Source organism: Silene latifolia, chromosome 1 (assembly GCF_048544455.1).
Source record: "Silene latifolia isolate original U9 population chromosome 1, ASM4854445v1, whole genome shotgun sequence".
NCBI lineage: Eukaryota > Viridiplantae > Streptophyta > Magnoliopsida > Caryophyllales > Caryophyllaceae > Silene > Silene latifolia.
The window spans coordinates 1,802,290-1,817,259 of NC_133526.1; the positions used below are offsets into that span (position 1 = coordinate 1,802,290).

Consider the following 14,970-nt stretch of genomic DNA (forward strand, 5'->3'; position numbering starts at 1 on the left):
TTATTAAAAATGCCCTAACTTAATTGATCATATGAATGGATTAATTATATTTTTTTTTTTTTTTTTTGGTGAAATGTGAGTTGTATAAATATAAAAAATGTATCAAGAACATACTAGTTTGCGAGTTACATCATCTAAGGCAATTACATGAATCCAACATCTTTAAGCCAATCTAGTTCTAGGATTGTAATCTCTCGCCTGTCTTTACCATGGATTCTCAGCTTCAGGAGAAGAACCCCCCCATTCCTGCATTTATTCCGTCATGTGCACGAGTAGAAGGGGAACCATTACCATTTGCACCTGATTTCATAGAGGGAGGAGGAGAAGCAACATCCCTGTAGGATAGAGCTCCAAAATCCACTTTACTATGTCCACCAGACTCCTCATTACTCCTTTTAAAAAGAGTCAATTTCTTGATTGGGGTAGTGATAATAAGATTTTCCTGGATAGGAGACTTATTAGCTCCTTGCGCCACCCCGACTGTTTCAGTTGCAGCTTCCTGTGTCTTCTCAGGAACTATCACCTGTTCAGGAGCTTTCTTATCAATCGGCCTCCACCTTTTTCTAGTTGTCACAGCGCTCTTCTTCTTTTCCTCTACTCTTTTGCAGTGGTTTCCATCATGACCCATTCCTTGACATTTGCTGCAAGTAATAGGCCTCCATTCATACTCTACTTCCACTTTTATCACATCCCCTTTTTCATCTTTAAACAAGACTTCAGATGGGAGAGATTGATCCACCATCATCTCCACCATGACTCTTGCATAGCCTAATCTCGTTTTCTCATTCGTCGCCTGATCACTCTTCACATATTTACCCACCAGGCCAGTGATCTTAGGCAGACTCTTACCCCAGAACTTAATGTGTAGGTGGTGTAGACGAATCCATGCAGGAACAGACTTAACATTTGCCTTTGTTAATTCAATGTCCTTTGTCCACTCCTTGACTATCATCGGTTTGTTATCAAACAGATAGTGCCCTGATAACAAGACTTTATCCTTCATCTCCATTGACTTGAACCTAACCAGGAAAACACCATTTGGAAGGAAGGAGATTTTATCAATGTTGAATTTTGTCCATATCCTCCTAATAAAACCCTCGACCACCTCCCACGGTGGGTTAGCACCCAAAATGAAGCACATCACCGCTTGATTCCAATAGACTATCTCTTCCTCAACATCCTCAGGTTGGATCTGTAGCATTTCCTCACACTCTGGTTTATCCTCGTCTTCCACCTCTTCTTCTTCTTTTCCTTCTTCTTCTTCTTCTTCTTCTTCTTCTTCTTCTTGGTCGTCTTCTTGTTCTTCTTCAGTCTCTGGTTTCTGCGTTTCTGACACTATTTCGTCCTCCTCTCCATTCACTTCATCTTCTCCTTCTGTAGCTGATTCATCATCACTCTCCGTTTCAATTTCTAGTTCTGGTATACCAACAATTTCATTAACACTTTTCATTTTTCCATTTGCATCAACATCAGGGCCTTTTTGAATCTCAATAGGGGTTCCTTCTATGGTATCATTCTTATCTTCATTCTTTTCTTCATCTTTGCTGGACGTCACAATTTGCTTAGCAGAGATACTCCGTCCTCGAAGAGACATCTCCCGCTGCCGTTGCAGGTTTGATTTCCTCGCCATTGGCGCAGAACAAACCTCACTTCCTTTCTCTCATTTGAGCATCACCCTCGACTGAAATAGCTCGGTGACGGCGCCGTTAGGCTACCATCAGCGACCGAAGTCGTCGAGAGAAGAACAACTTTCTAAAAGCACCTCTTGCTTGTCGGAGAATATTCTTGTCAGGGAATATACACTTTATCAAAAGTATTAAGCGTGCTTTGTTATTGCCTTACTAAACCTGGTCGAATGGATTAATTATAGCTACTCCTTAATTACGTACTTTTATTTTCAACCTAAAAAATAAGCATGCATGGCGGTACGACACGACTTCGTACTGTGTCTTATTATAATTAAGCCATGCATGCATGCTTTAATTTCGAGTTATGTTTGTCCTTCTGTAACGCTCTTTATTACTTGAGCTCCATCCTTGTAATTGGGTTCGGTAATCAAACTTATTTCCTTTTTCTATTTCTATTATTATCTCCATGTTACTTTCTTCATTTATTATCACTTTCTTTACACACTACTCGAAGGGGCAAAATTGACCCGCCCTGAATGACCTGACCCGACACTCATAGTATGGATCCGAGTATGACCGTATCCCGATTTGACCTCAACAAATACGACTCAATCCGAATCAATTTACGATTGTCTTATTAGGACAGGCAATAAATTGACGAGATGCAAAAACCAAAACAATACTGATAGTGATTAACAATTTTCTCCAAAACTTATAATTATCCAAAGTAAATGATTAAAAATTAATGGAGCTTACTACACAACTACGTCCAATTTTTTTACTCCGTATCTGCTTCAGAAGTACTATAACTAATTGATTGCATGCTACACTCGAACTTCCTAAGAATTTTTCTCATTAGTTTAGCTACAATGGTAAGTCCGTTTCTTTTTGTCTTTGTAAACATGTACGTAAAAAATTTCATTAAATCAAGTCGTCACCGTAAACCCGTGAACATGTAAATAAACAGTTTAGCTACTTGATTTATTTATATGAAGTATTTTTCTATATAAATCTCTTAGGAAGTAAGTATTATGTAAATATTTGATTAACTTGTAATTAGGTAACCTTGTTTTTAATAGTTTAGCTACTTGTTTTTTTTTTTCTTGAAGGGAAAAAAAAAAGTAGCTAAACTACGTATTAAAAAGAAAATTACCTAATTACAAAATTTATCTTGGGAACATAGTAAGGCAGGGGCGTCTCAAACTTTTGGGAGGTCCTGTGCCAGATAGTCAATGTGGCCCATAAAATTGTTTGTTATTAAACTAGTATGTTGTTTTTGCATTCATTTTTAACGATAATACTTACGGAAGGCATGGATGAATATTTATTTCGCCGCCACTCTCTATTTATTAGGCATAATTTGTGCCATTACCCACTTTATTAAGATACTACTATCCATTGCGCCTAATAGTTTTGAAACTCATAATATTGTGAATCTAAAATGATACTAGGTGGAGCACATTCTCTTTTAAAAAAAACAAATATTTTAAATATGTGTTAAATAAGTAAATAATTTTTTCCTAACTCATTCATATGAAAATGAGTGATGAATTTAAATCGCGTTCTTTTAATTTTGTAAAGCGTGATGGTAATAAGGCCGCCCATCGCTTGTCTCATTACACTCCGCCCAAAGATGATTGCTGAATGTTGACAGTGTATGATTGTATCCATCGATTTTATGTCGGCTTTTATTTACTTAATTAATACTTTGTAGCTGCCAAAAAAAAAAAAAAAAAATTAATACTTCGTATAGATATCTCTTTCCTAAAGAAAAAAGAGCATAGAAGGATAAAATACATACAATACATCAATAGAAATTAACCTCTCCTAATTATGTAAAGCTAAGAGCAAATTAATTGCATTACAAAAAGGGAAAATTGAATTGTTTCTAATCTAATAAAATTATACGGTAACCAACATGAGTAAATAAATGACATTATATACGCAACATTTACGTATCCTACATAGGTTGAATTTCATTTTTTTTTGAAATTTATATTGTATTTTGTAACTTGTATGTATTTGTACAATTGTACTCTTTATATCGTATTGGATCTACAATCTAATCAGAGACGTTAAACTTACGCTATAGCAAATGAATAAACAAGCTCGTAACAATCCACAACCACCATATCGACAATCCAAACACTCCACGACAACCACCAGCACCGCAACTCGAACTCTTTTCCGACTCCAACAACGAACCATAATCAAAACTCGGGTTCGACCCATACAAAGCCTGTACACCTTCCACGTCATCAATACGAAGGTCCACTTTCCGACTCCTAGCCCTCAAACTCGGATACATAATAGCATCCTTAACTTTAGAATGAGCAAGTCCAAGCACGTGACCAATCTCGTGCGTAACCACTGATTCTAAATCAACGGCTACTTTTGATTTCTCCGTGTCGAAATCGACGGCCCACGTTTCATCTCCGTCTAAATGTAATCTCCCATTTTCCGGACTAAATGCGTGTCCTAAAACACCTAATACACCATCGAACGGCTCTCCGTCACCATGGTCTCCTTTAAAAAACCCGATTTTAATCTCGGCCGTATAATAATTCTCCACTTCAGTAAAATTTACGGGTATTACAATCGACCAGCGCTTAAAAGCGCGTTTAAATACCGATTTTATTTCCTTCTCGGTTATATAATTAATTAAATGATTTTTATCAAACGCGTATGTTAGTGTCATAGCCTTCATGGGCTTTTTAGCCTCCACCCACCGCGGTCGTCCAGCGAAATACGCGAAACGACGCGTTTCGCTTACGAAGCGGTGGGTGTTGTCGTCGTGGCCGCACCTCGGCGACATGATTACGTCGATTGTGTCCCTATCGAGTTTTCCGGTGACCGGTAACCCGAGGTTGCGCTGGTAGCTTAAAATGGCGGATTCTAACTCGGTGTCGAAGTCGTCGGAGAAGTTCGCCGGTGACGGAGGTAGGTAGCCGAAACGGTGGAAGTAGTGTTTGAGATTGCCAATTCCGGTGACACGTGTGCCTTTTTTGAGGTTTGCGAGTTTCGAGAAATGGTGCCAGGTGGCGGGAAATACTAGTATCGGATAAAGTAAGAAAGAGAAAAAGATGACGGATATGGATAACGGTAAGTGCATGGTTTCGGGATTATACGACTGAGTTAGTTATGTTGGGAGTTGTGTCAAATGTGTTGTATATATAATATATAAATAAATAAATTAGGGTTTAGAAAATAAAATAAAAATAAAAAAGGGTGGTGAAAGAATGTGAGGAGAGAAAGGAGAAAGATTGTGCATGGTAGTGTATATATGTAATGAAAACATGCTTCCTTAACTGGTCTCTTAGATGATCTACTCGTGTAGATTATGACTCCTAAAAATATAGTAAATGCTTACCTAAAATGAAATAGAAAAATGATACTCCGTAACTAACTTAATTCGGAATTAGGAAAATAGGACACTTTTCTAAACCGAGTAGACTAAAATTTAGGAAACAACATAATCAAATGAAGAATGGGTGGGTCAACTAATGTGGTGGCTTTTTATTAATTTTATAGTTTGGGATTATGAGTTGATGTTATATTGCGTTAACGGTATTATATAATCTTATCTATATAAAACCAAAAACATTTCAAGCTTTCTCCTTAAGCCACCTCATTACATACATATTTTTATTTTTATTTTTTTAAAGAAATGTGGGACCCATCGAAAATAAATCTGGAATTAATTGCTGAAAAACTTCTATGTTTACGTTTTAGACGTAAATTTTTACGTTTATGTTTTCTACACGTAAATATTAGCGAATAATAACGAATAATAAATAATTTAAAACTAAATAATTCAGCCCAAAATATTTTACTAATAAATTACAATATATTGCACCAATGGTTAAAAATTCAACCCAAATTTTACTACAATAATAAATTACAATAATCACTAAAATAAAGTACGAAAAAAATACATCAACTGATTCAATCAATTTTGTTACAAAAATACTAAATACTAAATTAATTTTTAAATTAAGTGTAAATGGAGTAAGAAATTAAAGAACATACTAAATTTTCCTTTTTAAAAAATTTAATATACTTTATACCATGTTTTAATATAATTTTTCTATGTTAGATATAATTTTTCTATAAGACATGCATATTGTTTTATATGCATTGCATTTAATATACTTTATACCATGTTTTAATACTGATTTAAAAATATTAATTATTTACGACAATGTTCATAAAAATATACCCGTGCAATTTTGCACGGGTTGAAAACTAGTATTGTCATATATCGTAATCAGAATAATACGAGTATGATGGAATAAGTTATATTTATGTATTTTGGTAACGTGTCCTAATTTCTTACTCTGGTCAGTATTATCTAGCACAAACTTATAAAAAAGAGAAGAATGATGAAGTAATCAACTTTTGTATAATAATTAAATATAAGTAAAATAATAAGTTGTTTGATTTAGCTCATCTGAATTAGTTATTAGTTGACCTAATTAAAACGACACCATTGAAAAGTGACAGTTTCTTTGTTCGTTAGTTTTAGGAGGATGAATCTTAGATTGAATAGATTCTTATGTGCTTAAATATAGAAACACTTTTTTGTACGTGTAGGTTTTATTTTACGTGTTTTGAAGCAGAAGTGAACTTGTTGATCACGTAGTATCCATGCATACGATGATCGGATTATCATTTTTTTGAGAGAATATAAAGAATAAGGAAATTTTGAAACAGTTTGTATCTGATCTCTTAAGACGAGTATATCCGTTTTAAATGGAAATGAGTTAACTATAACTTCATTATTTGGATAGAGATGAGACAAAGTATTTTTATAGTTCCTAGACATTATGCTTTTGTCTTATCTATTCTTTTTAATTCCTTTTAAGATAAAGATGAATAGACGGATATAACTGTTTTGAACAAGAATTGTGGGTTTTCAATTAGATAGTAATAAAGGAATACGGGATAAGAGTAGACAAATAACTAATAGGAAGTACATGAATGAAAGTGCGACAAATAAAATACGAGGTATATGAGTTCCACAAAACTCAACTAGAATTTGTTAGGGTGCAAACCCTTGTCCCACATCGGTAGAATAAAGATGAAAGCTCATCTTTATAAGTGTCTACAAAATATAATAGTACGAGGCCTTTTGGGAAGGAGCCCAAGAGTAAATCCGTGAGGGCTTGGCCCAAAGCGGACAATATCGTACTATTATGGATTGTGGACACAGATGCAGCAGAGGCTCAACACGGGATATTCACGCTTCCGCACAACAAGTGGTATCAGAGCCCAAGGTTCGACTTGGGCTAGACACGAGGATGCATTAGCAGGCCCAAGACTTGAAGTTGTACACTATAAGGCATGAAACTCCTAGCTCGGGGTGAGTCCTTGAGCAAGCCCGGTCCAGGGCTAAATGGATGAAAGGCGTCATAGGTCTGGTGGGTCCTTTCCAGGTTGGATGCCAGAGACCGTTTGTGTTCTAGGACTTCAGAAGTGACGGACCCGGTCCAGGGTATATTGGATGCAGAGGATGTTCGATATGCATGTGTAGCGAATCCCCAAGAAGGGCACATGGACGGCTCATGGTAGCATGGTGTGTCGGCTAAGGGGAGGTTATCAAGACTTGTGATGTTTCGGGTGTCTAGAAGTTGGGGCTGCAAAGTGGGGGAGTTTTCCATGGAGGTCAAGGTCCGAGTCAAGATGATGGTCCTTGGTTTGAGGGGAGGATTGTTAGGGTGCAAACCCTTGTCCCACATCGGTAGAATAAAGATGAAAGCTCATCTTTATAAGTGTCTACAAAATATAATAGTACGAGGCCTTTTGGGAAGGAGCCCAAGAGTAAATCCGTGAGGGCTTGGCCCAAAGCGGACAATATCGTACTATTATGGATTGTGGACACAGATGCAGCAGAGGCCCAACACGGGATATTCACGCTTCCGCACAACAGAATTAACGTGAACTAATAACTAAACACAAATTCTTGTTTTAGACGGTCACTTTTCGTTTGAAGCTTCAGACGGGTATATGTGTATGTGGTCATATTATGGTTAAATGTAATCACAATGGTATCACCAGTATTACAGTTTATGGTAGCTTGTTTTTCAATAGTGATCACATTTGACTGTAAAATGGTTACAAAATCTCGTCTTATTATTTCAAACCAAAATGACGGCTGAAGCAAGACCAACCGATAACCAAATAATCCCTTTATTATACGTTAAGTCATGCAACTTGGAGATACTTAATTTTGACACATTAGCCTAATTAAACTTTGATTGATCTTTATAGTATAGATTGGTACTACATGATTATGCTATATGGACCATGTCACAAAAAAAAAAAAAAAAAAAAAAAAAAAAAAAAAAAAAAGAGTTAATTGTAGAATGATGATGAAATCAAATGGAGGTAATAATGACGGTCCTTAGATTATTGGTACAAATCCATTAATATAATGGACAAGAATTACTAAAGCATTGTCCCTCTAACAATATACTTCCTCCGTTCTAAAATAATTGACGTTTTCAATTTACGAGGTGAGTCTTTGAATTCAATTTATACAAAAATATATTGGTCGGAAAATTATAAAAATTACACTTTAAAATTCCTTACGAATAGAGCTTTAATATGAGTATACATTTCAACATATTTAGTCATATATTTTGAGAGATATTGAAGAGAGAAGTGAGTGTCTCAAAAAGTAAGAATGACAATTAAAAAAAAACAGAGGGAGTATATATTTAGCTAGTATAATGATTAATCTTAATTAATTTGGTTTAACTAGTGTTGATTGTCGAATGTTGAGGTGCATACTTGCATTTGCAACAATAAACCTAGGAGAAAAAAAATGATGTATAGAAAACCATTGGTAAAGTATCTCAAAGATTTCATTTCTTGGGCCATTGGTGACGGTTCCTCCATACTTCTTTGGAGCGATAATTGGCACCCACTTGGCCCTCTACGTTCTCTTGTTCATGGTCCGCTGAATGAGGGTGAGGAGAATGCTCGCCTTTCCCTCATCATTTCTAACCAAACATGGATTTGACCTTTCTTTCCTTCTCCCTACCTTGCCTAATCAGTGACGCCATCTACTCCATCCCTCTCTCTAGTAGTCCTAGATCTGATATCAAGTTCTGTAACACCCTGGCCCAAACCGGGTCGGGAGCGGTTACTTATGATAGCTCACCAGGCTATGTACATGGCCCACAGATCAACACGGGTCCTTTACAGCGCATTTTGTCCACACTTATGTGCATCCCGGAAAGCTTCCCAGAAGGTCACCCATCCTAAGACTACTCCTAGTCAAGCACGCTTAACTTTGGAGTTCTTTCGCATGGATGACCATAAAAGAAAGTGCACTTTGTTGATATGAGTAGTACTTCCAATCCCTTTAAGCACTAGTCATTTAAGCCTATCACTGGACCTCTTCAATTACCGTGGAGTGTTACAAGTTCTCTGCTTTCACCACTAATAATTCTTTCTCTCTTGCTCGTGCTTATGATACTATTAGTCAATGGCGTGATAATGCTCTCCCTATTAATCTTGTGGCAGACTTGAGGTGCATTTGGAGAATCCATACCCTACCCAAAGTTCGAATCATGGTCTGGTTTGCCTGGTGGGATAGGCTACCCACTTCAACAACTCTTTTCCATAGAAATATTATCCCTTCTCCTACTTGCCAAATATGTAATTCTTTTCTTGAGGACACTCTTCATGTTTTGCGTGATTGTGTTCTTTCACGTAATGTGTGGAACAAATTTAATCTCCCTCCAAATTTCTTCAACCTCTCCCTAAAGGACTGGTTACATAGTAATTTAACCCAAAAAAATCTTATTCATGGTCTCCCTTGGTCTACTGTATTCTCCTTCTTCATTTGGAATATTTGGGTGATACGGAATAAATGGGTTTTTAAGGACAAGCCTCCCCCCCCCCCCTCTCCTAATCTTTGGCTTCATCACATTAGGTTCCTGGCTTGGGAATGGTTCTCCCAACAACCTCAATTTTTTTTCAGCCCCTTCACCCATCGCTTCTACTACCCCTGCCATTTCTATCTGGACCCCTCCCCTGTTAGGTAAGCTTAAGATTAATTGTGATGCCTCCTTTCACGTTTCTTTGGGTTTGGCGGGTCTGGCTTGTATTTGTCGTGATCATTTAGGTTCCTGGATTGTTGGATATGGAATAAACGGTTGCAAGTCTTACAAGGTTGGGAACTCACTTTCGAGAGAAGGGAGTGCAATGCAAGTGCGGATCTAATTGCTAGATGGGTTGCTTCTAATAGCCATAGATCGGTTTCGGGTTTGTTTTGGTGGAATGACCCCCCACCTTTTGCTATTAATACTTTGTGCAAGGACAGTGTGTATGGAGGTTCACCTCCCATCCCCCCTCCTTTTCCCCCTTAAACTTTGTATGTGACCTAAGTTGGTTGGTTCAAGTGATAAGTAATCTGTTATTTTAAATACCGAGTATTATTAAAGGTTTGACTGATTTTTTATTTCAACTAATGAAATTTGAGAGGTATTTGTATATTATAGCACTCAAAATAAAATTTCATATCTACTAAAAGAATAGATAAACTCAAAAAATTTCCCTCCAAAAAACATCTTTCTAAATAAGAAAGTTATTGATAATTTAAGTATATTCACTAAATAAAAAAATTAATAATGATAATAATAATAATAATATCGATCTGGTATTACTGTGGGAAAGGAGGTTGATATCGGTTTGGTTGATGGGCATGGGGGCTCTCTTCGTCCTGCGGATTTGTTGCTTTATTCTTGGGACAGAGGGCGTGATGTGTGCGTTGACTTGACGGGGTCTTCTCCTTTGACTCAGACTGGGATGACGGATTTTGTGCCTGGCCGGGTTGTCGCTGATGCTGCTCAGCGTAAGTGTGCTAAGTACGGGGATTTGTGCGCGGCAGCGGGTTATGGTTTTCTTCCTTTCTCTTTCTCTTCACTTGGGGAGCTGGGTTCGGATGATGTTGTCTTGCTCAAGCGGATCCAGAAGTGCTCGGTATCTCAGGATGCGGGGGCCAGGGTAGCCGCTTACATTTTTACTAGACTTAGCTTTGTTGTTGCTAAGGGTGTGGGAGCCGATATTGTCTCTCGGCTCCCCACCAATTTCATGTAAACTTTTATTTGCCTTTTAATGAAATCTGCGTGCATCCTTCTATATAAAAAAAAATAATAATAATAATAATAATAATAATAATAATAATAATAATAATAATAATAATAATAATAATAATAATAATAATAATGTATTTTATTATATTATTATATTTTCATTAAAATTAATTCATTCATCAAATTATATAAATTTCACTAAACTCTTAAAATATAAATAATATAAAACTATAAACTGCTAAATCATCTATTAATTAATGATACTATTTGAGAATAATTTGACTCATACTATGTATAAACAAAATTATAAATTGTTTTTAATTACTTTTATGAAAAAAAAGTTGAGAGAATTTATAAATTGGAATTATTAGATCCATGGAATAAAAAATATTTTAAAAAAAAATACAACTGAGCACATTTCTCTTGGATTAATTTTCAATTTTATTTTATTTTTCTCAAAACAAAACACAATAACGAGAAAGATGAATAATTAGTGAAATACCAATATTGCTTAAATACCTTATTAAAAATATTAAATCATATATACCGTGCATTTATTGCACGGATTCTAAACTAGTTTAATATATCAATTCGAGATACTCCTATTATAAATAAAACATTTATGTGAAAAATTACATGTTGGTCTCATATATTGAAGAAACTAGGTTTGGTGCCCGGCTACGCCCGGGCTACCTTTATTTAACATTTAAATTTTATTTTATATGAAATATGATTTCTCTAAATTTCCATATTTCCAATGGAGCCAAAGACTCGTTATTCTTTGGTTATGGATTATAATGGAATAAATCAAAATGGCTCACTAAAGTGGCCGCGCTTCTTTCTTTTGTAAAGTGGCGGTCCTTCGATGCAGTTCTCGACGCAATTTTCATCTTGGGCCATTCGGAAACAGCGTCTTTGTGTTGCTAACACAAGGGTAAGGCTGCGTACATCCGACCCCCCCTTACCCTGCTATTTGCGGGAGCCATTGAGGCACTGGGGTAATGTTGTTGTTGTTGTATACATTTACAATTTATATATTGAAATTATGATGAGAGGTAAAATTAATCAACAAATTATGAGACACGTTCACCTCTCCCGCTGTTAATATTATTACTTTCACAACATCCCCTGTTGATACTATTACGTTCACTACTTCTTCGGTTACTGTTGTTTGTTTTACTATTCCTGCTATTTTTAGGATTAACCCGTTAGTTTTAGTTTTGTCAAGCTCGTATATTTAAATAAATTAATATTTTCTTAAAATAGAATTGCTAGTTAATTTTTCATACTCTTTCCGTTGTTCCTCACTTATTACTTTCGATATGTGTTGTGACTACTATTACTTTCACTTCTCCCGCCGTCATTATTTTTTCTTTCACTACTCCCGCATTTATTATTGTTAATTTTAGTATTCCCGCTGCTGCTAGTATGACTTTCACTACTCTCATTGCTATATATTATTGTTGCTTTTACTACTCATATGGAAGGTTACTATCATAATAGTTGATTATTATATATTTAAATAAATCTGAAATATTAGTTTAGAATATTATTTAAGAGCAAACATTATTATTTACTAATTTACTACTCATATGGAAGGTTACTATCATAATAGTTGATTATTATATATTTAAATAAATCTGAAATATTAGATTAGAATATTATTTAAGAGCAAACATTATTATTTACTAATTAAATTACAAATTTAATGAATTATGGAATGTTATATTTTTTGGAAATCTGAATTGATTTACTTACCTTTTAATAGTTTCCAAAATATAACATATACTTATGATGGGGCATATTCTGCACCCGCTGACCAAGTCAACACATTGAGCAAGGTCAAAGATATCCACAGCAAGTCAACGGCTTAGACAAATTTAATCCTGACGAGGCCTGGCGGCTGTCGGATGGGTCCCGGCCGGGCAACCACCACCAGGGCACACATCCGCGAACTCATATCCAAGACCCCTCGGCGGTGAGTCAACAGGGCCCGCCGGCCTGCCATAGGTCCCTCGGCCGAGGGGTAGATCAGTCTTTCCACCTGCTAGCCACTTGGCCACTTGGCCACTACGTGACAAAAGGTGAAAGTCTATAAATACTCCTCAACTATCATTGAGGAAAGGATCCACAATTGAACCTAAGAATCACTATTCATCTGGTAATATCTTCCTTATCTCTCTACAATTCGTATTTTGCCAAGTAACAACCACTTACCTCTCTAAGTTACTGACTTGAGCGTCGGAGTGAGTTCGCTCGGTCCAAAGCCGAGCCCTCAGTTTGTTCATCGTTTCAGGAGACCGCAAGGAGGATTCAACTAAAGACGTCATTCTACAAGCACGGGTGGTAACATATAACTGCTCTGGAATTACACCCGGAACAATTGGCGCCGTCTGTGGGAAAAGATACTAGAAGCTAGTCACATTCATTCCCAAACAAAAAAAAAACAAAACAAAAACTCACCCAAAAAGCTAAGAAGATGTCGAAACAACCAGAGAAGGTGTTGGTGGAAAACAAATTCTACCAAGACGACACATTCCACAACTCAGAAATCGGGCAGTCCCACCGCCGCCGATCACCGATACGACGATCGGGACGCCCAAGGAACAAGATATGCCGCTGCCCGCCGACCAAGTCACCGTCCCGGGACATGTGGTTGATGCAAAGAAAGTCGGGCTACTCCCGGACATAATTGCTAGTACGCCGGCTCACACTGTCACACCGACAAGAGCGGCGGAACCCGTCCAGGAGACCAGGGCCCAAAATGTGACTCCAAGAGACTTGAATGGAGCACTGGAAGAAGCCGGCCCTGTCAAGACGCCGGGGGAGCCCAGAGCGCTAGTGGTAGACCTTAGTCCTTCCCGCACTCACGGGAGGATGGCGTCGCGCCAGCGCCGACGAGGCACCCCCGCAGGAGTGAAGAAGTCCGACTCACCAGAGTCGGAGAAGAAGCCCGACTCACCAGAGTCGGAGAAGAAGCCCTTCCCGCCACGGGGAGAGGAGCCGGACTAGGGATGCGAGGAGCCGATCGCCGCGTGGCATTCGACACGTGGTCAGACAACCCCTAAGCGCCTACGTCCTAGATACCCCGGTGCCGACTAAGCTGAAGTTGCCACCTATAGCATACAAAGGAGAAGGCGACCCAACTGACCACGTCGAGGCTTACGAGTCTCACATGTCAGTATGGGAGCAACCCGATGAAGTTTGGTGCCGAATCTTCCCAACGACACTGCATGGGATGGCACAAAGTTGGTACAAGGGCTACCCGACGGGTCGGTATACTTTATTACGCCGACCAAGGACACGTTCCTAGCCCGGTATTCCCCGCAACAAGAGGAGGGCCGTGGAGACCTCGGACCTCCGACTATCAGACAGGAAGGAAGCGAATCTCTCCGAAGTTATGTGAAGAGGTTCGACGCCAAGGTTTAGCAGATTCGTGAGCTGAACAGCGAACTGGCAGCCTTCGCGCTGATGAAAGGCCTCCCGAGAGGAGACCTAAAGAATGAGCTCATCAAGTGCGGCGGCCAAAGATTAGACTCCGCCAGGAAAATGACCGATCAAGCCATTAAGGTGGAGGACTACCACAAAACCTGGGCAGGCCCCAGCGAGGCCGAGCACTCAGAAAGAAAAAGCCGCCGGGAGGACAACCCGGATGAAAGACGCCGTGACGATAATAGGTCACGGTCTGACAGGTCCACCAGGAAGCAGAACTCGGCGGACGCCGGGGGAGTTCGGGAACGAATCACCAGAGGCGGTACAATGATCACACCCCCCTGGCCGTGTCTGCCGCCGAGGTTTTCGCCCTGAGCAAGAGCGAGGGTCAGAAGTGGGAGAGGCCTCCCAGGCCGAGGAGTGACGGTGACACGAGCGATCGTGAGTACCACGGCCACACCGGTCACCTTATCGACAACTCCGGCATCCAAGAATGCCATTGAAGAACTGATCCGGAAAGGGAGCCTCGGCAAATATGTTGCCAAAGGCCAAAAGACTGATGCCGACGGTTCAGATAAGAAATCCGTCTTCGAACGGATAGGAGTAATCCATGTCGTCATCGAGGGCAACGAGAGCGGTGGGTCCGCTCATGGGCACAAACGGCACCTGAACGAGCCGTATCGGCCATCAACTTTGTGCCCAACACAAATACTCCCGCTTCCAACATCCCCGATATAACTATTGGGAAGAAGGATTACGAGGAGTCATCGCCCCTCACAAATACCCACTCGTAGTCCACTTGGACA

General features: G+C 38.7%; 1 protein-coding gene across 1 annotated transcript; it reads right to left on the reverse strand.

Annotated features, from left to right (window-relative positions):
* Positions 1-3,590: 3,590 nt before the first annotated feature.
* Positions 3,591-4,776, reverse strand: LOC141642893 (metalloendoproteinase 1-MMP-like). The gene has a single exon (XM_074451905.1). The coding sequence runs from the start codon at positions 4,738-4,740 to the stop codon at positions 3,715-3,717; it is 1,026 nt and encodes a 341-aa protein (XP_074308006.1). The 5' UTR covers positions 4,741-4,776; the 3' UTR covers positions 3,591-3,714.
* Positions 4,777-14,970: the final 10,194 nt, after the last annotated feature.